The following is a 25,506-nucleotide window of genomic DNA, read 5'->3' as shown; positions in this document are numbered from 1 at the left end:
GGCAAGACCTGCTTCTCTGTAGTTTGCATAATCATAGAATCATAGAACAGTAGGGTTGGAAGGGGCCTACAAGGCCATCGAGTCCAGCCCCCTGCTCAATGCAGGAATCCAAGTCAGAGCATGCCCGACAGATGGCTGTCCAGCCTCATAGAATCATAGAATGCCTCCAGTGTGGGAGAGCCCACTACCTCCCTAGGTAATTGGTTCCATTGTCCTATTGGTCTAGCAGTCAGGATGTTTTTCCTGATGTTCAGCTGGAATCTGGCTTCCTTCCTGTAACTTGAGCCCATTATTCCATGTCCTGCATTCTGGGATGATTGTGAATGAGGCACCGCCTCATTACGAAGCCCAAATAACAAGGCAAAGCAGGCTTATTCAGAGCAAAATCCTTGTGATATGGGGCGGGTCAGAGCAGTACCAAGGTACCCTGGGGCGAAGCACCCCCCCTTCCCCACGAAGCGTGTCCTCCTCCTTGTATATTCAGAGCTCTACTTAAAGCCTGAGCAGTCCAGACAGGCTGTCTCCAAAATGTATCAACTTCCGAATGCTCATGTGGAGGAGGAGGAGGAGGGAGGGGGAAGGCAGAAGGGGAGTGGACGTGAGAAGGCAGGGGACGTGGGAAAGTGAGCACAGGAGGAGGAAGGAGTGTGCTTTGGCGAATAGGAACTCTCAGCCAGAACCGATGCCAGCAGTCTTCAATCAGAGAGAGGTGGAGGAAGGCGGTATATATACTTTGGCGAAAGGCTGTGTTCGGTTATTGCTCTAGCTGTGTCTTTGGGAGAAGGGTGGTGGTGTGGGTAGAGGATGGCGTGTGTGTGTGCATGCGTGCACGTGCATTCCTAGGAGCTGCTCCTCCAATTCATTTGATTTTGATCACCATTAGGCTTTCCTCAAAATTTAAATTAAAAGAAAACAACCTGGTTGTACTGGGAGCGTTTCCTCACTCCTTGATACTCCGTCCCCTTTGGGACGGTGTCCTTTGCAGCAGCTCTTCAAGCCGCCCTCTCCTATTTCCTTCTACCTCCAACTAGTTTGTTATTTGCATTTGATTAGATTCATCTCTTCTTTCCATAATTTTTCAAGCTAACATAGCTTTTTCTCCGTTGCTGCTGCTACGTTCTCCCCTCCCCTGCCATTCCTGTGTCTGTCTGTCTATCTTGATTCTGGACTCTGGAAAAGGCTGTGTTTGTGGTTTAAGGTCGACGGTTACTTCTGCTTTCTCCACTCTATTTCCTTGTCATTTTTGTCAGTCAACTCTGTCTCTTTTAGATTTTTAAAAACTCCATCTTATTTTGATTCTTAAAAGCAAACATTGACTTCTGGACATGTCCCCCCCCCGCCCCTTTTATGTCATATTCAAGCATTTACTTTTATCTTTCTGAATTCTCAAAGAAAGGCATATTATAGCAGCCCATGTAGTGTTTATTCTCCCCTCTCCCCGCTGCAGTGAACCATCTGTGTCTTCTCTCTCTGTTGATCCTCCCCAAACAGAAATTAAAGAAGGGTGTGTGTTATTTTTAAAGTTTGTTTCATTTGGCTCTTATCGCCTGTGCTGTCATCCTGTATTTCTTGAAGTTACCCTGCCTTCCATAAAAGAACATGAAATATAAAACATTAAATTAAAGACACCCGTCATTTGCTTAGGTAGTTCTGCTTTTCTTTAGCTCTTGTGTGTCTGTGTCCATGTATGTGCCTGCTAGGTTGTAGTTCCACCAACACTATACGTCCAAATTTCAAGGCAGTGTTGAAAAAGCATGAGACACATAGTATTTATATTAATTACCTTCTTATTCCAATAACAAGTCCACTGTGTGGCAAAGCAATCCAGTGCAATATCAAGCATCTTCAGGGTGTTGGCAGGGACAAAGGTGGGGAGAATGTACAGCTCTTGGCTTTGGGAGTTTTCCTGGAAAAAGTCAGATTTCACCAGTGCCTAGCACACAAGCTGGTGGGCCAAACTGCCTGGGATTTGGGGGGTGCGATGCCCTCAAGGGGGGCTGGGAGAGGCCAAGGTGCCATGTGCATGTGTAGAAACAGGGAGAAGTTACAGCTCTTTGCTTTGAGAGTTTCTGTGGAAAACATCAAATTTTAACTCCGCATAGCACAAAACCCACTGGGCCAGACTCTGCAATCTTGACGGTGGCCTCCACTCCAGGAGGAGGTCCCAAATTTCATGCCTGTATCATAAAACCTGTAAAAGTTATGACCATCTGTATTTTCCCATGCAAGTCAGTGGGAAAATGCCAAAAACAGGTGATCTGGATATCCGAATTCCACTTTGGATTTGGATCCGAGTTGGAGTGGAAGGGGTTTAAATCAGTCTGAAGCACATCAGGGTGACTTTGGATGATCCGAAGCAGCATCTGAAGCAGATCAGGGGGTCTGCACACAGCCCTAATTATTTGTATTTTTCTGAACGACAAAAAATAATTCACTTCCATCTAGGGATGTACGAAACACCTACCTGGCTCCGCACCGGGCAATCTGCGGTGGGGGGGAGGCGCTCCGTCCCTCCCCCTGGAATCCTCCCTGGCTGGGTCCGCTCCACGGTGACTCTGCGGAGCTGCCAGCTGGGGCCGCCAGCCGGGGCCGCCTGCAGCCGGACATCCGGCCGCTGGGCTGCACAGGGACGCAAATGGCGGCTGCTGTAGCTGCCGCCATTTGCGTCCTTGTCTTTAGCCATGATAGGCTATGTAAATATATACATAGCCTATCACGGCTAAAGACATGGACGCAAATGGCGGCAGCTACGGCAGCCGCCATTTGCGTTCCTTCCTATTGCCGTGATGGGCTACGTATATATTTACGTAGCCTATCATGGCAAAAGACAGAGGCGCAAATGGTGGCCGCTATGCCATTTGCAGCCCTGTCTTTTGCTGTGATAGGCTATGTAAATATATACATAGCCTATCACGGCTAAAGGCATGGATGCAAATGGCAGTGGCTACGCCACTTGCGTCCCTGCCCTGAGCCGTGATAGGCTACGTAGATACTTATGTAGCCTATCACGGCTTGCCAGCGACGCAAATGATGGCTGGCGTAGCCGGAGCTGCAGCCAGGCAGGCTCCGTTTCACGGGGCTTTCATGGGGTGGTGGGGCGGGTTGCTCCGTTCCGCCACGGATTCCGGGGGGGGCGCATTCACTGGAATTTGGCCTCCCTGGGATCCGTGGTGGAATTCTCTAACATCCCTACCTCCATCTGCGAGTGGACGCTGGAACAAAAGGGACCTGACAATCCGCAAAACACCGATAGAGCAGATTTTACACAGTGTGTACATTCCTAGCCTAGTGCTGTGCCAAAATCTGTCCTACAATGTATGTCTGTGCCCAATTCAAAATCAGTGTGTGCCTGAGCAAAGTGTAGGTGTTGACCTTTACAATCCAAATCATTGAGTCCAGGTTACTTGAAGGGTCATCTACACCCTTATGAATGTACCCAGGTCTTAATATGAAAGAATGTTAACATTCTTGAGTATAATCAAGCATTGCATGGTTTGGGTTCATTTGTGTCACAGATTCCCCTTTGTTTATCGTTAGTACACTGTTTATAATTTCCTGGCAGGAAATTAGTGGTTCCATGACTCGTAATTCCTTTAATCGGGGTGGGAAATGAAGCTTCTGAGCATTTCGAAAGCATCATATCAACATCTGCAGTTGGACAGGCAGGCAAGACGGCCAATTTGTCAGCTAGTGAGCTGGGGTCCCATGGTTTCCTCCCCTCTTTGAGGGTAAGTTTTGGTTTTGTTGTTTGGCTGGTTGGACATGTGTGTTTCTTTATGCTTTCCTTTTCTGGCAGGGGAGGAGAGGTGGGAAAAACCATCGATGTTTTCCTAGGATACCTTTGAAGTAATATGTTAAGAGTTTGCTAGCATTTCCTAGGAACCCTTGCAACAAAAAGACAGGTTTTCAAAATAAGCAGGGTGGTGTTTGGCCCCCCCTAATCCCTGGTGACAAATCACTCAGAGACAGAGACTGCACTCGGCTCGAATGAGAAAGGACACCAAACGATAGTTAAAACTGTTATGCAACGATGATAGGAAGCAGAGTGACTACGATACAGCTGTATGGCTATGTAAGTTGCGACGGTACAAAGTGAAGCGAAAAATGGAATCAGCTTGAATAAGTACCCTAACAAAGCTCAAAACTGATGGGGAAAGTCTTACTTACCAAGGCAGTCAAAAGAAAATAGTGATCAAGAAAACCAACTCACAGCCCTATGGGTCAGAGCTAGACCTCATCCATGGAACTTTAGTTAGTCATGACTAACCAAGCAAATTAAGAGGGAAGTTTCTTCTTCTTCTTCTTCTTCTTCTTCTTCTTCTTCTTCTTCTTCTTCTTCTTCTTCTTCTTCTTCATCCATTGATTTCTTCACAGTGGTCAGCCTCAGTTCACTGAGATTACATCATCCTGTACACACACACAAAGTAACACACACACACACACACACACACACACAGATGATAACACTTTTTAATGTCCAAAATACTTATTCCAAAATTGATTCATTGCTGTGTGTCACCTATATTCACTGATGACATTTATTATGACCATCAGTAGCAGCAGCAATGGGCAGATGTACCCATGAAAGCAGCCATGTTTTCCCCTAGAAAATGCCCCTAGGAACAATGGTACATTGTCAGCTAACTTCATTTCCCAGGACATTTGATGCTCCAATATTAAAGGGTATGGAAGAAGCACAGCAGCTTGTCTTCAAAAATAAGTATTTTTGGAGAAAATACAATAAAGGAGAAGAAAGACCATCCAGCCACCTCTTCTAATAGTATATACATACATAGATACCTCCCCCTCCCCCAATATTCTCCCTCAGTCTTCCAGAGCATGTTTGTTATAACAATAATGTTAACATGTTAACATTAGGAGTATAATTGTATTCCTTCTTTAAAAACAACAACACCAAACCCTTCTTTTTAAGGATTTCTTATAGAGCAGCGGTGCAGAACCTCTTTCAGAATAAGAGCCAAAATCAATTTTGGAGACACCTTTGCGGGCCTCATTCCAGCGGCGGGCATGACCAAAGGCATAAGAAGTGGGGCCAAAATACCAAAATGTTCAGCATAATTTAGCTTAAAACTAACTAAGTCTTAGAAGAGGCATTTCAACCTTTTAGAATGGGGGAAAAGCTGCACAAAACCCAGGAAACCACCAAATGATCAGTGGTTGGGGAAAGGGGGTGAGGTCAGGGGAAGAAGTGTGGCCTGCTGGGAGACTCTGGAGGGCTGGATTGTGACCCCAGAAGGGTTGGATTTACCCCCACCCTCACCCCAACCTGAGGTTCTGCTGCCCTGGTTTAGAGGGTGAAATGCACACATGATTTTCAGCCTGGCTTCTAGGGATGGACGGATTCACCTCTCTCCAGTTTTGCCAGGTGCTCGCTGAGCTGCCACCGCAGACCCCTGCCCACTGTGTGAGCCACTGGAGCACCCAATGACCACTTGGCAAGCACTGCAGAGCTGCCTGTCCTCTTCAGCAAGCCACCATTTTGCACAAAAATGGCAGCTTGGGGTTTTCCAGATATGAAATGTTATGAAAATGGAGGCTGTAAAGGGACCATTTATGCAACACTGCAGGTGTAAATGGACCATTCATGCCAGCAATGTTGCATAAATGGCCCCTTTACAGCTGCCATTTTCATAACATTACACATCCGGAAAATCCTGAGCTGCCATTTTTACACAAAATGGTGGCTTGTTAAGGGGTGCTTGGTGAGTGGATCCAGTCAGTGGTGATAGCTTGGCGAACGGGGTCTGGGAGATCAAGGGGGGGGGATCCGTCAGACTCTACCCCCTTCTAAGACTCCCCCTGGTGTCGGACTCCCCTTCTCTCTACTGGCTTCTTCTGGTATCTATAATTCTGCGTTTGCAATCACAAGAAATCCTTTGTAGGTTAAAATCAATGAGAAGGCAATGTGTTTATATTTAAATAATATAAATTATTTCTAATTTTGCATACATACATATAAAATAGAATATGCAAATGTATGTCATCATCTCTTTTTTTCCTCTTTGGGGATGATTTGGTGTAAGTATCTACCTTAGCCAGGAGGTTCTGAGGGTTCACAATGGGCCAGGGTGTGAGCCTCAGCACATGCCTAACAATATTGACCCTTGATGCCATCTCTGAAGGTAAGTGCATAAGTGTCTTGTTCCAAACAATCTGACAGGAATCAGTGGGTTGAATCTCAATTTAGTAATACTTACAATGGACCCAGTGAAATCAACAAAAATGAGTCATGAGTAACTCCAGTCCCATAGGTTGAAATTAGTGTACTCTCAATATGGTAAATCTTGATCCAACCCAATATTCAGAAAGACTGAGACACTTTTGCTGCCGCTGGGACAGGTCAGCAGTTCAGAGAGAAAATGCAGAAGGAAGGAAATGGGTCACAAAGCTAATTGGAGAGAGATGAGAGGTTTTGCCATCTTTGGCAGGATGTGTCAGTTCTTCCACTTCCTTTTAGAGTACAATCCCTTGGGTGGTAGAGACATAAGAACATAAGAAGAGCCATGTTGGATCAGACCAAGGGTCCATCTAGTCCAGCATTCTGTTCACACAGTGGCCAACCAGCTGCCACCCTGTGGACAAATGAGTCAGAAGTCCAGGGGGACCCAGCTGCCCAAAGCTTGGCAGGCCCAATCCCCCAGATGGATTCCTCCGACATCCCTACTGAGGATTTGGGGAAAAATGATAACTAATTGTTAGATAAATTCCTGTTTTGTGGGAAACACATATCAGGAGCTCATACGGAATCAGAAGAGGCAAAATACAAAAGCTCCAGAACATTCTACCTGTCATCAGATTGGTTCTCACAGGATGCAACATCTGTGTCCTCAGGAGGGCAGCGGCAGCGGTCCTCACATTGATTTCTCAGCTCCATTTTGCTCCCAGCTCAGAAATGTTATTGGCTGAGATACTTTTACTACTTTAAAGGCAGCAGTGCTCCTAAATGGTTCTTAAAAAGCTTTAAAGATTTTATTTTTTTTTACAACTGCTATGCATTCTCATATGTTTAATGCTCTTATATCATATAATGAAAACTGACTGAGATTTTGAAGTAAAAGATAAAAAGACATGCTGACCTCAGAGTCCTTTATTTTAAAAATTCTGAGTGTTAATACAAGGAATGTTGTAAACCCACAGATTCCTCGGTGACACTTGGGGCATCTCTACACCAGCCTAGATTCCTGCATTTAAAATGGAGCTTTCTGCTTCCGTTTTAAATGGAGGATCACAGCTGCCTCCCGTTATTATTTATTATTTATTTATTCATTTCATTTCTATACCGCCCAATAGCCGAAGCTCTCTCTCTCCTTTACACGTGCTTCCCTCCCCCCTCCCCTCCCCTCCCCTCCCCTCCCCCCCATATCTGAGTCTTCCATCATCTTTCATTGATCTCACTCCTCTTCTTGCCACTTTAACTCTTTTCACAGAGGAAATTGAAGCTGAACACAACGGGGTAATTTGATAGCTCATTATCTGCGATCTATTTAAAAATGGAAGAAAAAGGGCATTTAGTGCAGGAGGGTCATGGCATCGTGTAAAGAGCCTGCAAACTTCCCTGAAGGAGCCATCTCAATTGCAGGATAAAAGCTCCGTATGAAGGAGCCCTTTGTCTTGGAATTTGGCAGAGGATATATTACCTGCTGATTTATAATTAAGCTAAATACAAACATCCTATATCATAACATCCTTAGACAAGGACAAAACTGTCACAGCTTTTTTTTAAATAGCTTGAAGGCTAGTGAATTCTGAAGCTACATAAATAGAATTGAGGAAGAGATGCTAAAGGCCACTGTGCAAATCAATACCTTTGCACTGGAGATGTGCCATAATTGTTTGGGGGGGGTTAGACTTAGGGTAGGATTAGGCTGACCATATGTACCATTTTAAATGGGACAGTACCTTTTTTTTCATATTTCCCGACCGTCCCGTCGTTTTAATATAAATGTTAATTTTGTCCCTTTTCAATTTTTTTGTAAAAAACTGAACGCATTTATCATAGGGGTGTACGAAAACCCACTTACCTTGCTCCGCTGGGGTCCGTGAGGGGGGGAGGCAATCCGTTCCTCCCCCCGGAATCCTCAATGGGGGGGAGGCGATCCAGTCCTTCCCCCGGAATCCTGCTCGGCCGGCTCCACTTCGCGGCTAGTCTGCGGAGCCGCCGGCTGGGCTGATCCGCAGCAGGGTCTCCATCTGCTGCCAGGCTGCTGCGGACGCAAATGGTGTCCTGCGTAGGGGACGCCATTTGCATCCCTACACTAGGCTGTGATAGGCTATGTATATATTTACATAGCCTATCACAGCTAAAGCGGGGACGCAAATGGCATCCACTGCGCCATTTGCGTCGCCACTTTTGCTGTGATAGGCTACGTAAATATTTACGTAGCCTATCATGGCAAAGAGCGGGGACACAAATGGCGCAGCAGACGCCATTTGTCTCCCTGCTCTTTGCCGTGATAGGCTATGTAAATATTTATGTAGCCTATCACGGCTCAGCGAAGGGACGCAAATGGCGGCTGGTGTAGCAACCGCCATTTGCGTCCGCAGCCCGGCAGTGGCCGGAGCTGCTGCTGCCACCACTGGAGCCACTGCCACTGCTGTCGCTGGAGCCGCTGCCACTGCTGCTGGAGCTGCCGCTGCTGCTAGAGCCGCAGCCAGGTAGGCTCTGTTTTGCAGGGCTTTCGTGGGGTGTTGGGGCAGGTTGCTTCGTTCCGCCATGGATTCCAGGGGGCCAAATTCACTGGAATTCGGCCTCCCTGGGATCTGTGGCGGAATTCTCTGGCAGCCCTAGTTTATCATAAGGCTCTATGCTAAACAATGCATGCAGTAAAACTACTAGGGTGTCGAAAGAGGAAGTTCCATTTCCTTTATCCAGTCACGGCCAGGCTTCTTGAGCCAGCAACGATCAGACACCGCCCCCTTGCTTGTTTGCAGTGGCGGGGAATTCAAGAGGCGGTCGCTAAGCCCCATTCAGCGTGTGGGAGCCAGGAGGGTGAGTCTTACTGTTATTTCTACCATCATTCCACCCATAGAGATTCTTTCTGCCCTACATTCAGTTTGATTCGGACTTTTCAGACTCATATTTCGGTTCAACGGGCTGTTAGCTATTTTTTTATTACAGTGGAACTCTCCGGTGGGATGTTAGCATATACCGGCTTGTGATAGCAGTTGGGGTGTTCATTCCTTTTTTTCTTTTTCTTTTTGGTGTATGTTTATGATTTTTTTGCAGTCTGGCCACTGCAGTCCTGCATTAGAGTGTTCAGTGTGGTATACCATACAGATTTGTTTACTGCTCATGTGATATTTTATAAGTATTTTATATATGTATATTTATGAGTGTTTTTGTGTGTATATGCAATAAATTAGTGTTATTCATTTGCACCCCTTTCCATGTTCTTTTGCAGTGAGTTTAGGTGTTTTTTTAGGTCTCTTACAGCCTGAGAGACCACAAAGGGAGCTGCAGTTGTTTTGTTAGATTGTGGTTTTTCATGAATACGGATTATTACATAACCCCGTCCCGTTTTTGTCATCCCAATATCCTATTTTTGTCTCAAGGAAATATGGTCAGCCTAGGTAGGATCCAACATAGTCCCAGCACCAATGCTCTTTTCATTGTACTAGCATAAACCAACCAGCTAGTACTGGGACCATGTTGGATATTACCCTTAATATTATCAATACTGCTACTTCCTATATGGCCTATCAATGGCACAAAATGGGTCTGTGCATCTAAGGGTGCAATCCAGAGAGCCAAAGAAGAGCATCAGGAGAATAGATAATCTAAACCAGTAACCCCTGTTTCCAGCAGTGGCCACCAGTCAGATGCCTCTGGGAAGCTTACAAAAAAGACCTGAAGACAGCAGCTACATGACTGCTGTTTCCCGCCCACTTTCTGTGTAACATGGTGTGTGGGGTGCCCAACTACCAGCAAAAGAGGCGCAGGGAAGGCCTGGTTTTCTCTTGTGTATTGTGGGGAAATGAGCTAAAAAGATTACAGGCCGCGGTGGCTTAGTGGTTAAGACGCTGAACTGCAGACCAGAAGGTTGGCAGAACAGCAGTTCAAGACCCGAGTGCGGCATGACGGAGTGAGCTCCCGTCTTCAGTCCCAGCTCCTGCCAACCTAGCAGTTCGAAAGCAAGAAATTGCAAGTAGATAAATCGGTACTGCATCGGCGGGAAAGGTAACAGCATTCCGTGCGCCTCGGTGTTCAGTCATGCCGGCCACATGGCCACGGAAGCATCTTCGGACAGCGCTGGCTCTTGGCTTAGAAATGGGGATGAGCACCGCACCCTAGAGTCGGACACAACTGGTTGGGGACACCTTTACCTTTTTATTGTTTTTCAACGGGATCTGTTGCACTAATTTCTTTTTAACATATACTGTATAAACCACCTTTCATTCACAAGGGATCCCAGGGTGGTGTACAGAATTTTATAGAAAGACAAATGCAATTCAACAGCAATAAAATAACCAGATAACAAGAGCCCTGAAAGCTATCCAGCCACCAAATAAATAAAGAGAGCAGTCAGTACCAGTCATACCTCCCTTCGGAGGGCAGTCCAAAGTTGGACGGCCACTGCCCACAGAAAAGTGAGTTTTGCTGAAGAACACAATGGAGAACCAGGAGCAGGAATAGAAGGGAGTATCTCGATAAATAGCATTGCCTGGCTTGCTAGAACTCTGAACAAGAACTCTCCATGCTGCAATGTTTTGCTGAGGTCCCACTTCTTTGAAGTGCTCATAAAATCTGTCGAGATGTGTCAAGGCTCAGCTTATGACCTGGACCCCCTGAGCAACTCCTTAAGGATTTCTTGGCTCCCTAAGTGTCCCACCTTCCTTCCTTCAAACTTCCCCTTCCCAGTAACGTGGGGTTTAGGTTGTAGACGTGGGGTGACTGACAATCTAGACCCAGGGTTTAACCACAACAGTTTTACTAGTAGATTTAAAGCAAACAAATTACAACTAAAGTTTTTTACCCAATAGAGTGGAGTGATACAAAAGGCATTAAAAGAAAATAAAAGTTGCAAAATGCAAGTTCCTTTACCCTAGCTGTCCTTAGACTTTTCTAGGGTGCTTCTTCCTGCTCACTCTTCAGACTCTGAAGGCTGATGTCACCATCTCTTTGTATCTTCACCATCTGCTCTGGGCCTCTGCACCTGGGCAGCTTGAGCCAGGTGAATTGCTCAAACCAGGTGTTCCCCTCCCTATGGTCACTAGCGGACAGTGGCACTTAAGAAGGGCAGGGAACACCCCAGTACAAGTGACAGCAGCAGATGGTGTGGCAGAACATGACCATCCCTCTCTTCCCTCAGATTCATCCCAACTGTGCTGCCCACTGACTGGGAGTCGTGACTATTCTCCACCATGAGCTGCCTGCAGAACAGCGCTGTCATCTGCTCTTTGATCAGCTTCCTGCTACTCCTCGCCTGTGTGGCCACGGACTACTGGGTGACGGGCAGTTTCCATATGGGCTTGTGGAAGCATTGCAACTGGAATTCCCAGTGTGTCCTACTGGGAATGAATGTGCAAGGTAAGATGAAAAATGACAACTCAAAGTGTGGTAGTCAGAAGTACATTGACTTCTTCTGTGTGCCTTAATGTTTGCAAATGTCTGTGGGACAATTGATGGGTCATCCCTCCGATCATCATATGTGACCAAAGATTGCATACACCAGGCTCTTTCAAAGCTTCTAATGTCTTCTAACTCTTTCTGCATAGATGTTTCTGTCAAGAAGGCACTGCTGCACATCAGTCAGAATGTCTCTCCACATAGCAGAGGATTCTGGGGAGTGCTATTGCTCAGGTCACACACTGGGTTCTTGACAGGCCTACAGTGGTGGTGGTGGGGGGGTGCGAATGTCTACCCAGAGAGCAGCAGGTGAGGACATCAGCGAAGCAGAAAGCAAGGTCCACCTTATTCTTGCAATTGTGATGGTGCCATGATTCTTGTGAGTTTACAGTGCAAAACTGCACATCCTCAGAGGTTGTTGGGCTTGTTTGTTTGGGTTTTTTTTTTTTTTTGGCAGGCTTAGCAAACATTCTATCATATAAGGACTGCAGCAGCATTTTCAAAGCAAGGAATGGTAGTTGGTGGGAGAAGAGAAATGTTAGTTGTGTGCTTCACAATTGAAGTAATACCCAAGGCTACATGAAGCCCCCTCCCCTGACCCATAAGAACATTAAGTCCAGGGTGTAAAATTACCTATCTGTACCACTGCAGGACTTTGCAAGCGGACAGGGGGAATAAAGAGACGGACGCAAGTGCTTGGATTGAAATTGAGCCACATTTATTGAAATACCTGCAAAGGGGAAAACCTACGACGGGCACTGGACTGTGCCACCTGCTAGCTGACACAATAATGGACGAAAACATACACAGCCTGAGGAGCAGCGTGACAGCATCGCTGCCCTGCAGAACTACCCCTTATGGGGGAGGTAGACTTTCCCCTGTCACCCCCTCCCAGGCCGCAAAGCTCCTGGGTGAGTGAGGTGAGTCGGTCTCGTAGGCAACCCTTATCCCCCCACTGAGCCGCAAAACCCATTCAGGAGGCCTCAAGTGTCGCCTGTCACCATAACAATGCCTCTGAATGTTCATCATCCCTAAGCTCATTCCCCCTTGCCCATCCTAGCCACCATCAGAAATGTGACCTGAAATTAACAAAAAATCAGACCAAATTTACCTAAAGGACCCACCCAACCCCATTAACAGTGTGAAGGAGGCGAAAAGATGCACAGCCCAGGCCAATCGGACCGTAAGCCAGATATTCCTACATGGCCCCACAAAGGGCAACCAGTTAGAGCCCACACTGCTTAAGGGAGGGCGGGGGGAGCTGCATGATTGAAGGCAGCTGGAAGGGGCATGGAGAGTAAAGAGGCCTCTCTGACCCCTCCCCTCCTCAGTGGCGCCATGCGGCTTCCACCAATGGTGGCCCGGCACACTCACCGCACGTGCCCACAATGCCCCCCCCCCCATGGCTAGGCAAGCCGGACATGGGGGTAGGGCATATCTGTGAAGATTCCCCATAAATCCATGTGAACCAAGTATGTACCTTAGAAGACATCCAACACTTCTGTTGCATCACTTTGGGAATATTCATTTTTAAATTAAATGGGCATATAAGTGCCCATTTAGCTAAGGCTAGTAGCAAAACAACAACAACAGCAACAACAGCATGGCGTAGTGATGAGAGTGTTGGACTGGGAGCCGGGAGATCCAGGTTCTAGTCCCCACTCAGCCATGGCAGCTCACTGGGTGACTTTGGGCCAGTCACACACTCTCAGCCCAATCCAACTCACAGGGTTGATGCTGTGAGGATAAAATGGAGCGGAGGAGGATGATGTACACCGCCTTGGGTCCTTGGATGAAAAAAGGTGGAATAGAAATACGATAAATAAATAAATAAATAAACAAACAACAACAGCAGCAGCAGCAACAGCAGCAGCAGCAGCAACAAATGTGTCTGTCACTATAGGCCTCAAAATGCTATAATGTATACAAATAAAACCAGTTGAGCTAATAATGTGAAGCGTGGAATTCATGATCCCCATGGTGGCAAATTTCACACCAAACTAATGAAAGTGGTCAGGAGCACAACAAGTAAAACAGTGGTGAAGATTGACATATTTACCTTTTTTACTCCAGTTTTTTTTAAAACAGGAATATCATATATTTCTTTCACGTTTTGAAGCTCACCAGGCAGAGCAAGAAACAGCTATGGGCCAACCCACAGGAAGATCCCTCTAGCAATACAATAAAGCTCAGGTGCTTCATCAGGCTATTGGACATCAAGGGGCATCTTTGCTGGTCCCAGGCACACCAAATCCTCTGGATTTGGGCCTGAAAGACCAAAGTAAAGTGTGGGGTGAATGGTGGGTAAGCTGTAAGCAAGCACAATGTGTGACATTCCACAACATCATTTCGTATCATGGGGCATGTCTTTAAAGGCATCAGCCTTGGCTTCCATTTTCCTGGCTTTCTGGAGTTTGAGCCAAAGTGAGATATAAACTAGTAGGATTTTTTAAATCATTAAATATGTATCAGCTACTTATCTCAGCCCTTCATTCCAGAAGAGGTAGACAGGATGACCCTACATTACAACAAGTTTCCCAACAGGGCTGCAAACAGTAGTGCATCCCTGGTTTGGCTGCCTTTCCAACTTTAAAAGGTTAGAACAGGCTCAGTCCTTGGAGCTGAGACACTGGACAGAGGCCTTCAGATCTCCCCACCAAAACAGGAGATAAGGCATACGTAGCTTCTCTCACATATTCCTTCCATGGGCTTGTCATCCATTGGCCTGGAGACCTGCTTGTCACAGCAGTGGAGAGAGGAGGCAGCCACTAGGAGCATGGCGTGAATGGGCAGCTGAAGCCACCACTCCAGTATCACTAGGCTATGTCCAGGTGGCCTGCTGAGGGTCAGTTGACTGGGCTAATGTTGTGGTGGTGGTAGGAGGGGAGCGAGCAGCCACTCCATATGTATTTACAAGGAGGTGAGCATGGAGCCATCACACAATGTGATCCTGCTGGGGTTGGCAACACGGGGCACAGTAAAGTGCTTGCATGGTGATGCTGGGATGAAATGTGGAGGCATCTACTAAATCAAAGCTTTGCAGTGATGACAACACAGGACTGGCCCTACCTTTAGGCCAAATGATGAGATTCTGGTGGCCTTACCTGATAACACTGTGATCAGGGAGGGGGGGATATTAAGCGAGACCTTCATAATGGTGACTGCTGTCCCCTTCCACACCAAGCCCACCCCTCTCTCTTGGCTTCCTGCAGACTACATTCATGCCACCAGAGCGTTCATGCTGATGGCTGCAGTCGGTGGTGCCGTCTCCTTCTTTGGCCTTTGGTTCTCTTGCTGTTGCCCACATGTTGGCTCTGTCTCCCTGGCCAAGATGGCGGCCATAGCCAGCTTTATAGCAGGTATTACTATTTAAACATTTTATATATATATTTACTTAAAATGCCATTTTAAAGTCTTTCTGTGCTGTCTTTGTGCCATTCAGCCCCATTCAAACATCACAAACTTGGGACTAGAGGGAATGAGTCCCGGAGTGACTCTCTGATACTGACTGTTTATTGGCTATTGACTTGGTAAGCTGATGTACTGACTGTTTCATTGGTTACTGGCAAGAACAATAGAAGTGACATGGTATAAAAGGCTTTTGCACATGTGTCTCGGGGTCCAGACTGCTCTTCACCCGTTTTGCAAAACATTCAATAAAATAGTGTTGGATCCACTGCTGCCTGCCTGGCATCCTTTTCTTCTAAACCGAAAGCAAGAACTTTTTATCTAACAATTTGGTGCCGTGACTCAGATCCTGCTTCGGGGCACTTCCCCTTCGCGCTGAGCCGAGGGGCCACGGAGGAGGAGTGGCCACAGGCGGTTGTTTTACACTGCCTTTTCCTCACATCGGTGGCGGCAAAGGCGCTTGGGGACCAACGCCAGAGGGAGAGGGAGACGAGATCACTCCTTTTTGGCACTGGCAGTGGATCAATAGGCAGCTGGACGCGGCTGCGGGTGGGACAGAGGAGGCCTCGGGGTAAGTGAAACAGCTTACTTTAGGGGATACACGAGGGCGAAGCGAGTGAGGAGCCCTGATCTGCATTTCCTTGTCTCAGCGACGGGCTGGGTCAGAGGAGGGCAAAGCACGAGATTTGTTGAGTGAAATCCCACCATCATGGGCGGGTCCCAATCCAGGCTCACGGAGGAGTCCCATACGCCCTTGGAGTGTTGGCTCTGTCTCCCTGGCCAAGATGGCGGCCATAGCCAGCTTTATAGCAGGTATTACTATTTAAACATTTTATATATATATTTACTTAAAATGCCATTTTAAAGTCTTTCTGTGCTGTCTTTGTGCCATTCAGCCCCATTCAAACATCACAAACTTGGGACTAGAGGGAATGAGCAAGTATGGCGGCCCATGTGTCCTGTTGCTCCTCCTTGGCTCCTGGTGCCAGCAGAGAAAGGCCGGGGGGATGGGGGCACACCATCACCTCCTGCGACTGGCAGACAGTACGTAGCCTTGTGGACTGGCCAGTCACAGACAGGGCCAGCGTCAAGGGTAGGCATGGTTGGGCACCCCAGCAGGGGCCTATGGACAAAAACTCCCTGAAGTTGCTCTCCTCCTCCTCCTCCTGACCACTGTATGCTGGTTTTTGCTCACTGGATTTTTGCCTGTCAAGCAAGGAACTGGTAGTAATTATGAGAAAGAGGAGGAGGAGGAGGAGGGGTGTAACGTATGCCTGTTTTATTCATGTATATGTTTGTATCGTTAAATGCGACCCAGGTAAGATAGGGTTAACAGGGAGTGAGTGAAAGGTGGGAGGGGCCTGTGCGCGCGAGAGGATTCTGAGGTTATATAAAAGGAACGAACTGACAGTCAGAGGTCAGATAGAGCTGTACGGATTCAGGAAGCTTCATCTGGTGAATGGGGTTTGGGGAATAGGATTTAGAAGGGGTAGAGCAGGTTCCTGCCAACCTAGCAGTTCAAAAGCAAGAAATTGCAAGTAGATAAATAGGTACAGCTTCGGTGGGAAAGGTAACAGCATTCCATGCACCTCGGTGTTCAGTCATGCTGGCCACATGACCACGGAAGCATCTTCGGACAGCGCTGGCTCTTCCCCTTAGAAATGGAGATGAGCACCACACCCTAGAGTCAGACACGACTGGTTGGGGACACCTTTACATTTTACCTTTTTAGAGCAGGTAGGGATGGTGGAGAAATCTGCCACGGACTCGAGTGAGGCTGGATTCTTTAGAATCTGGCCCCCCGGAGTCTGTGGAAGAACAGACTGCTCCCCCCCGCCACCCCACGAAGTCCAGTAGGGACAGACCCTACCTGGTGTCGGCCGGTCCAGGTCCATCCGCTGCCATCCGCAGCCATCCGCTGCCGGGCTGCGGACACAAATGGCATCCGGCGTAGTGGACGCCATTTGCGTCCCTGCCCTTGGTCATGATAGGCTACATAAATATTTATGTAGCCTATCATGGCAAAGAGCAGGGATGCAAATGGCATAGCAGACGCTATTTGCATCCCTACTGTTTTCGTGATTGGCTACGTAAATATTTATGTAGCCTATCACGGCCCAGGGAAGGGATGCAAATGGCATCCGCTATGCCGGACGCCATTTGCGTGGCAGAAGATGGACGTCCGGCTGTGGACAGGCCTGGCAGGCGGCTCCGCAGACTCGCCACGGAGCAGAGCCGGCCAAGAAGGATTCCGAGGGGAGGGATGGATCGCCTCACCTCTCCAGCGGACGCCCCAGACTGGACGGGTGAGTGTGGTTCGTACACCCCTAAGAGCAGGCAGGTAGGTTAGGACCAAGCATAGATTGATTAATAATGCATTAATCTTCTTTTATTAAACAAAATTTGTTTTTATTTTAACTGCAAAATCACACGTGTTGGTTTGTCTTATTGCACTACCATTAGAAAAAAACATATTTCCTTGTCACTTCTCCCGTATTGGGTGGAGCACCAGGTGACAATGGTGAAAGGAAGGTAGACTCCCTAAGGGAGGGGACCTCAAAAAGCTGCAGCCTGTACTGGTCACAGTGTAAATACGAGGAGCCTATCTCCTACCTAGTTTGGTCAATAACTGGTGAATAACTGCCCTCAAAGACCCAAAACTGGAGTACACATTCACCAGTTCCAGATTTGAATAGAGCTGAATGTGGGCCTGGCCTGGGCCTGACACCTTGCAACTGTCCTGTCCTCCACATTTGCAGAGCTCCAGCCTTTCTCCTCGAAATATCTGATGTCCATCACACACTTCCAGCAGCTCCTCTCCTTGAAGGAAACATGGGTAGGAGTTCTGCAGGAATACATAGTTCCCAAGGGGGTATTAATGTTAGAAAAAGAGACTCCATAACCGGCTGGCGCCTCAGTCACATAAGAACCTGAGTGGTGGGAAAAATGTAGGCGGAGCAAAAAGGGAACCATACTGACGCGCTCATGACTAACGGCTTGGTAAGCTGATACTGACTGTTTATTGGCTATTGACTTGGTAAGCTGATGTACTGACTGTTTCATTGGTTACTGGCAAGAACAATAGAAGTGACATGGTATAAAAGGCCTTTGCACATGTGTCTCGGGGTCCAGACTGCTCTGCACCCGTTTTGCAAAACATTCAATAAAATAGTGTTGGATCCACTGCTGCCTGCCTGGCATCCTTTTCTTCTAAACCGAAAGCAAGAACTTTTTATCTAACAACTTGGTGCCGTGACTCAGATCCTGCTTCGGGGGACTTCCCCTTCGCGCTGAGCCGAGGGGCCACGGAGGAGGAGTGGCCACAGGCGGTTGTTTTACACTGCCTTTTCCTCACATCGGTGGCGGCAAAGGCGCTTGGGGACCAACGCCAGAGGGAGAGGGAGACGTGATCACTCCTTTTTGGCACTGGCAGTGGATCAATAGGCAGCTGGACGCGGCTGCGGGTGGGACAGAGGAGGCCTCGGGGTAAGTGAAACAGCTTACTTTAGGGGATACACGAGGGCGAAGCGAGTGAGGAGCCCTGATCTGCATTTCCTTGTCTCAGCGACGGGCTGGGTCAGAGGAGGGCAAAGCACGAGATTTGTTGAGTGAAATCCCACCATCATGGGCGGGTCCCAATCCAGGCTCACGGAGGAGTCCCATACGCCCTTGGAGTGTTGTTTGCGCAACTGGTCACATTTTAAGCAGGATTATGGAACTACGATGACGAAGGATCGCCTTGTCCTTCTTTGTGCCCGGGAATGGCCGGTATTAGAACCCAAATGGCCACCCGAGGGGTCTTTTGACCCAACCCTGGTATCTGCTGTGCGTATAATAGTAACACAGAGGGGAAGTTGGGATCAGTTCCCCTATATTGATTCATGGGCAACTTGCGTACCCCTCGGCGGCAGGCCCGCCCCGTGGGTAGTTAAATGTATGTCCTTGGCCCTCCCTGTGATAACTGAGAAAAAAATTGATGAGGAAGGGAACACCTAGGGTGGTAGCTACGGCCCCCGAGGATCCGTTGCTCCCTCCTCCCTATGGGACGGCTGTCGGGAGGGGACCACGCCCACCCCAGCCTTCATTTCCCCCAAGGGAGCCTGCCCAAGAGTTGCAACTGTTAAAAATTCCCGAGATTGGGTCTATGACTGAGTTCGAGGACACTCTCCAAGATGGTTTGGACGCCCTTGAGAAAGATTTTAAAGAGATGAAGGGTGCTTGGGGGCCTCGAACCCAGGAAAAGGTGCCTGATAAAGAGGGGGAAACCAAAGGAGGGCCTAATTACAATTTACAAAAGGACCCTCAGCCACCAGTAAAATTGACCTTCCCTATTAGAGAGGTCCCCGATCCTACTGCCCAACACCCTCAGGGGACAATGTTTGTTTACGTCCCCTTTACGACATCTGATCTGTACAATTGGAAACAGTTCAATCCTCCCTTTGAGGAGGACCCCGGTCCATTGTTGTCCTTAATAGAAAATGTGAGGCTCACACACAATCCTACCTGGGACGACACACAGATGTTGTTAAACACTTGTTTCCTTAGTCAGAAACCGACTATTCTTGCCGGCGCGCACGCCAAGCTTAGGGAGGAGCTCCCCCTTGTGACCGAAGATGAGATAGCAGCGGTGTTGCCTTTAAAACAGGCTGATCAGAGACTAGCCACCGCTGCACAAAAGCAGAGGCATGCCGTATTTTCAGCTCATTTTAGCAGGCATGAGACAAGCCGCGTGGAGGGCCCCCAATTTGCAAAAAGTTCTGACTTTAAAACAAGACAAAAACGAGCCTCCTGCCGTGTTCCTCCGAAGGCTAAGGGAAGCCTTCGCCAAGTATACTGATGTTGACTTGAATGACCCAAATAATTTAAGGATTCTCACGACTCAGTTCATGGGGAATAGTTGCCAAGACATCAGAAAGAAGTTGCAGAAGGTTGAGAAAGGATTGGCAGCTGACCTAAGTGTTTTACTAGAGGTAGTTCAGAAAGTTTATGAAAGACAAGAGGCAAGCAAAACTCCTCGCTGCCGTTCTCAGGCCAGAGCAAGGAGGGGTTAAGAAGGGTGGAAAGGGGAACAGAAAAGGGCCTCCCTTAGGAAAAGATCAGTGCCTTCTGTAAAAAGATTGGACACTGGAAGCGAGACTGTGAAGCCCTAAAACAGAAAGAGAAAGAAAGTAGAGGGGAAGAGCAAAGAGTATTGTATGAACAAGAGATTAGGACAGACAGGGGCCCGGCCCCCTCTTGGCCGTCTCCGAGGCAAGAGGGGACCCCATGGTCAAAATTAAAGTTGGGGGCCGCTCCTATGATGCCCTTGTAGATACAGGGGCCGCCTTGTCCATCCTCCCCCTTAGCAGGCCACCAACGGGAAGTGGGGGATCTACCACCATAATGGGGGTTGAAGGAAGGGCAACCCGAGTGCCCCTTTCTCATCCCTTGCTCACCAAGGTTAGGAAAACACACCTAAAACACGTGTTTGTCTGTACCCCCTCCTGTCCGGTGGCATTGTTAAGAAGGGACTTATTGACTAAGCAGCCAGCAAGCAGTAAAGGCTCCCCCTCGTTTGGATTCTCCTGATGCAAGCAGGGAGTCTATTGCAAAGGTCTCAAGCAAACTGGGCTCCGTCAGTCTGCGTGCCATCAGCCATTCCAGCTCTTCTGCTGACACTGGGGCCAACAACTTCCATGGCAACTACGCCTTTGAGGGCATTGGTGATGAAGACCTCTAGGGGCCCTGCCCTGACGCAACTCTGTGAGATGTAAAATCTCCTCCTGGGTGGACCTCCATGTGCCTCAACCCCAGCCAGCTGCCCACCCTCTTGTCTACATGGATGGGGAGACGGCGCGACCGCTGTATGAGGCGCTGCAGAAAGATAAATTAAATAAATGAAAATGGACTAAAAAGAAATAAATAAGTCTTTCCTCAGTCTCAAAGCTGCCCTTGTGTCGCCACCTGCCCTGGCCATACCAAATCCAAGTCGATATCGCCACACTGCTGCTGACAATACAGGGCACGAGTAGACCGGGGCTCCCAGATCATGATTGCCTCGAAGTACTAGACCTAGACACCAAAGGCTGGCCAGATCTTGAAGATGAACCAATAGAGGGAGCTGAAGATCTGTTTGTAGACGGGTCTAGTTAGATGTTAGATGGAAAGCGTTACACAGGAGCGGCTGTCGTTACTCAAGACGAGAGTGTACACGAAGAACGACTGCCTCCTCATTTCTCCACCCAATCCACTGAGTTGGTAGCCTTAACAAGAGCCCTGCAGGCAGGCAAAGGGAAGTGAGTACACCGACAGCAAAAACACCTTTGCCGTTGTGCATGATCACAGGCAACTGTAGAAGGAGAGGGGATTCCTTACAGCAAATGGATCCCCGGTAGCCAATGGCGGCTTAATAGTGGACCTTCTAGATGCCCTCCAACTACCCTTGCAAGTAGCTGTTATCCACGTCCGAGCCCATGGAAGGGAGAGAGAAGAAAAGTGGAAGCGGGGAAATCAAAGGGCAGATGAGGCCGCAAAGAGAGCAGCCAAGGAAGGAATCCAAGGGACATTCCTTGTCTTACCCAGAAGGGGAGAGTGCCCCACATACTCCCCCTCTGAGTTGCAAATGGCACAAGAACACAGAGTGAGTCCCCGCGACGATGAATGGATCCAGATGACGGATGGAAGACTGCTTCTCCCGCAGATCCTGCAGGGAGCTATCCTAGAACAAGTGCATCATTCTCTTAGACACCCTGGGGCATCAGCCATGATGGACTATTGCAAGAGGCTATTTGTCTCTCCTGGCCTAACTGTACGCACCTATCGACTAGCCGCAACCTGCGAGGTCTGCCAGAAAACTAACTCCCCAGGGCACCCCCTCCACCAAAAGGAGGGCGACCATGGGCGTACTATCCCTTCCACAGGGTACAGATTGATTTTGCTGAAATGCCACCATGTAGGGGTTACAGATATTTGCTTGTAATAGTGTGTCAAATGACGGGGTGGGTAGAAGCGTTCCCATGCAGAAACTGTCAAGCGAAAACTGTAGTTGCTAAGTTGTTACAGGAGGTGGTGCCCCGGTTCTCCTTGCCTGAAGTTATAGAATCTGACCAGGGCTCACATTTCACCTCAGCTGTTACGCAAGGGTTGGCTCAAGCCCTGGGGGTAGAGTGGCACCTACACTGCCCCTGGAGACCCCAGGCGAGTGGGCAGGTTGAAAGAACCAATCAGAGTCTCAAGGAGACTCTAACCAAGTTCCAGCAAGGGGTAAGACTCACTTGGGTTGAGGCTCTGCCAATAGCCCTAACAAAGTTTCGAAAAATGCCAAGAAAAGACATAAAGCTGTCCCCCTTTGAGCTAATGTTTGGATTCCCGCCTCTGGTACACTGCAGAAAGAGGGAGGAGGTCAAATGGGAGATGGGAGATCAAATGTTAAGGGGCCAGTTGACTTCTCTACAGTCTGTTCTTTCACAGCTAGGAGCCTACCCTGTCCCGTTCCAGAGATTGCCGCTGGATGCCCCCATCCATCTCTTCCAACCGGGAGATGAAGTATTGCTGAAAAAGTAAAATAAAGAAGCTTTAAAGGAAGGGTGGGAAGGGCCCTACTTAGTGGGACCAACCAGCCATTCTTGTATAAAACTTGTAGGTTCTAGCAAATAGACACATTGCAGTCAATTGGAGCCATTTAGACGACCCCTGCCTCCTCCTGTCACCCGGAGAGAACAGGAGGACACGGACAACGGTCCTCTGCTCCCTGGCACCCCACCGGAAGCTGCCAGGGACACAGGCGAAGAAGCCATCCAGGAGCCACAATCGCCTCTTGTTTATAAATCTCAGCACCTAAGAAAGGCCAGGATCCGACTCAGTCGGGCTTGATAACATAACCACTATTGTTAAAATAAAGTGGCTATGGAGCCTGATGTTGCTCTCCTGCATAACAGCCAGGGCAACAAGGAACTGTTGCCAAGAAAATGGGCACTGGGGAGAGGCATTCTATAGGTCCTCTTTGGGAGCGGAGCACTATAAGTCCAAGAAATCCACCACTTGTAATGGGATAGGGGTTTATGAAGTACAATTGATTAAGCCACTTTACACTGGTGAAAAGAGAGGCACTCTACCAGTAAGTAGCACGGTTTGCCTCCGCAGAGGGGAGCTACCAGAACCAGGGAGTGTGAGGACTATTCCTCAATGGGGGTTAGGTGAGTGGAGTCCATCACAGGTTCACCAAACCGTCAATCAGCTAATACGGAAGGCAAAAGAAAAAGAAGGTAAACTAATCCCCGTCAAAAGAGACCCTCGACCACCTGCGTCTCCCAAACCACCTTTGGTGCAAATTCCTGAGGTGGAAAAGCATCCCTGGAAAGCCAGACTAGGGATCCCAATAACAAAAGAGACTCCGCTTTAAAATGCTTTAAGACGTGAGTAAAGACTTAAAGGAGGGAATTGTTAGAAAAAGAGACTTCATAACTGGTTGGCGCCTCAGTCACGTAAGAACCCGAGTGGCGGGAAAAATGTAGGCGGAGCAAAAAGGGAACCATACTGACGCGCTCATGACTAACGGCTTGGTAAGCTGATACTGACTGTTTATTGGCTATTGACTTGGTATGCTGATGTACTGACTGTTTCATTGGTTACTGGCAAGAACAATAGAAGTGATATGGTATAAAAGGCTTTTGCACATAGGGATGTACGAAAGTCACTTACCTTTTCGCAGGGGTGCTTCGCGGTGGGGGGGAGGCGCTTCGCTTCTCCCCCCGAAGTTCAGGCGAGGGGGGGAGGTGTCCCGCCTCGCCCGGCCTAAATTCAGGCCGGGGGGGGAGGCTTCCCGCCTCACGTGGCCGAAATTCAGGCCGGGGAGAAGCGCCCTGTCTCCCCGGCCGCGAAACAAAGTGTAAAACAAAACAAAAACAAACAAACCCCATGATAGTCTATGTAACGATTAACGTAGCCTATCATGGCTAGATTTCCAAAGTCAGCCGTGATAGGCAATGTAAATTGTTACGTAGCCTATCACGGGTGACTTTGAAAAAAAAAAAATAGCGCGTACGCAAATGGCGGCGGCCTATGGGCGCTGGCATTTGCGTTCCTTATTTGGGCCCGGTAGTCTACGTAAAGATTTACATAGACTACGTTAATCGTTACGTAGCCTATCACGGGGTTGTTGTTTTTTTTTTACACTTTGTAATGGCGGCGGCGGCAGCCGGTCGGAAGACCGGCTGCCGCCCCCGCCCCTGACGAAAGGCTGACGAACCGCCGCCGGGACCCGCCGCCGGGAGGGACATTCGCCAAAGTTAAGTCCTATCCCGGGGGGGAGTGGCGGAGAATTTCACCGCTGATTTTGGAGGGGCCGAATGCGTTGGCACTCGGCCCCCCGAAGATTCGGGGAGAAATTCTCCGCCATCCCTATTTGCACACGTGTCTCGGGGTCCAGACTGCTCTGCACCCGTTTTTCAAAATATTCAATAAAATAGTGTTGGATCCACTGCTGCCTGTTTGGCATTCTTTTCTTCTAAACCGAAAGCAAGAACTTTTTATCTAACATTAATGAACCATCTTTTTGGATCCTAGGCACTTGTGCCCTGGTTGCCATGGCCACCTACACAGGAGTGTATTCTGAATACTATGAGCGGAGGCTGAGGACATGGTATGAGTGGTCTCTTGGCCTGGGCTGGGCCTCTGGGCCTCTGTTCCTTTTAACTGGTGAGTATGTGCAGAACACGAATGACAACATTGCTTAACACATAGGGTTTCCAGACCTCCCCCCTCCACACACATACAGGCATTCTTATTGGACCTTTGTGTATGTCCCAGTAACTTTTATTGCAAAACTATTAGAAATGGCTACCTCGTAATTTTCCTGAACATGTCTGGAGTAGAGTTGAGATTTCTCAAAACACATTTTCCCCTGAAAATTTCTGAGAGTTTATTCTTTACCTCAACCCCATAGGAAAAGATGGCCACTTTGCAAAATTTTCTCTGGATATTCTCTGCCATCATTTTATGATGGCAGCTGTTTCCTCCAACGGTGCCCATAAATGCCCCAGAATGATGCTAGGTAAATGGCAATGTAGACAATTTAAAATGGCAGCCAGGGCACGCAAGTATTTGCTGCTATTGCTGCTGCTTCCAATGGCAGAAGAACAAAAACAAAAAACTCAGGAAAAAAGAAGGGAGCCCAGATGATGATACTAGATTGATTTCCCTATCAATCACTTTTCTCTCCTGACAGGTGCACTTGCTTACAAAGCACACACCAAAACATTGACATGAGGACTGGGAAAAGACGGTGGCACCTTCTTCAGCTGCACAGATGCTCAGCCGCTCTTCCTTTATTATATAAATGCATGCACGTAAAAACAACAACTAAGCAGTAACTATAAAGAACTCTGAATGTAGAGGTTCCTCCTTAAGCAAAACTTCTGAAGAATTCTGAAGGAAACTGAAAGCGTTTTAACAACCATGTTGAAGTTTTTCAGATGGCTTTTATACTTCCTGCCATAAACAAATAAATCAATGAATAAAGTGACTAGTCCTTG

The 25,506-nt window shown here is 48.1% G+C and overlaps 1 protein-coding gene across 3 annotated transcripts; it reads left to right on the top strand.

Moving 5' to 3' along the window:
• Window positions 1–578: 578 nt before the first annotated feature.
• Window positions 579–25,506, top strand: LOC146337827 (protein NKG7-like). 3 transcript variants are annotated; one of them, XM_084815323.1, is made up of 5 exons: window positions 579–722; window positions 11,331–11,548; window positions 14,800–14,946; window positions 24,539–24,670; window positions 25,200–25,506. In XM_084815323.1, the coding sequence occupies exons 2-5, from the start codon at window positions 11,383–11,385 to the stop codon at window positions 25,238–25,240; spliced, it is 486 nt and encodes a 161-aa protein (XP_084671449.1). In that variant the 5' UTR covers window positions 579–722; window positions 11,331–11,382; the 3' UTR covers window positions 25,241–25,506. The 3 variants fall into 3 exon arrangements, with proteins under 3 accessions (XP_084671449.1, XP_084671450.1, XP_084671448.1); XM_084815324.1 differs by having other exon boundaries at window positions 610–709; XM_084815322.1 differs by lacking the exon at window positions 579–722 and adding an exon at window positions 3,500–3,728.

This window comes from Heloderma suspectum, chromosome 10 (assembly GCF_057233095.1).
Source record: "Heloderma suspectum isolate Gila_16-S chromosome 10, 16-S_ref, whole genome shotgun sequence".
Taxonomy (NCBI): Eukaryota; Metazoa; Chordata; class Lepidosauria; order Squamata; family Helodermatidae; genus Heloderma; species Heloderma suspectum.
Note: the sequence above shows the minus strand (reverse complement) of the source record. Positions and strands in the feature narration are given on the sequence as shown.

What these genes read in the sequence shown, in the direction of transcription:
- LOC146337827 (XM_084815323.1), top strand. Translation starts at nt 11,383, where the DNA reads ATGAGCTGCCTGCAGAACAGCGCTGTCATCTGCTCTTTGATCAGCTTC. An exon ending in ACTGGGAATGAATGTGCAAG is followed by an intron (nt 11,549 to 14,799) that starts GTAAGATGAAAA and finishes GGCTTCCTGCAG; the next exon opens with ACTACATTCATGCCACCAGA. An exon ending in CATAGCCAGCTTTATAGCAG is followed by an intron (nt 14,947 to 24,538) that starts GTATTACTATTT and finishes TTTGGATCCTAG; the next exon opens with GCACTTGTGCCCTGGTTGCC.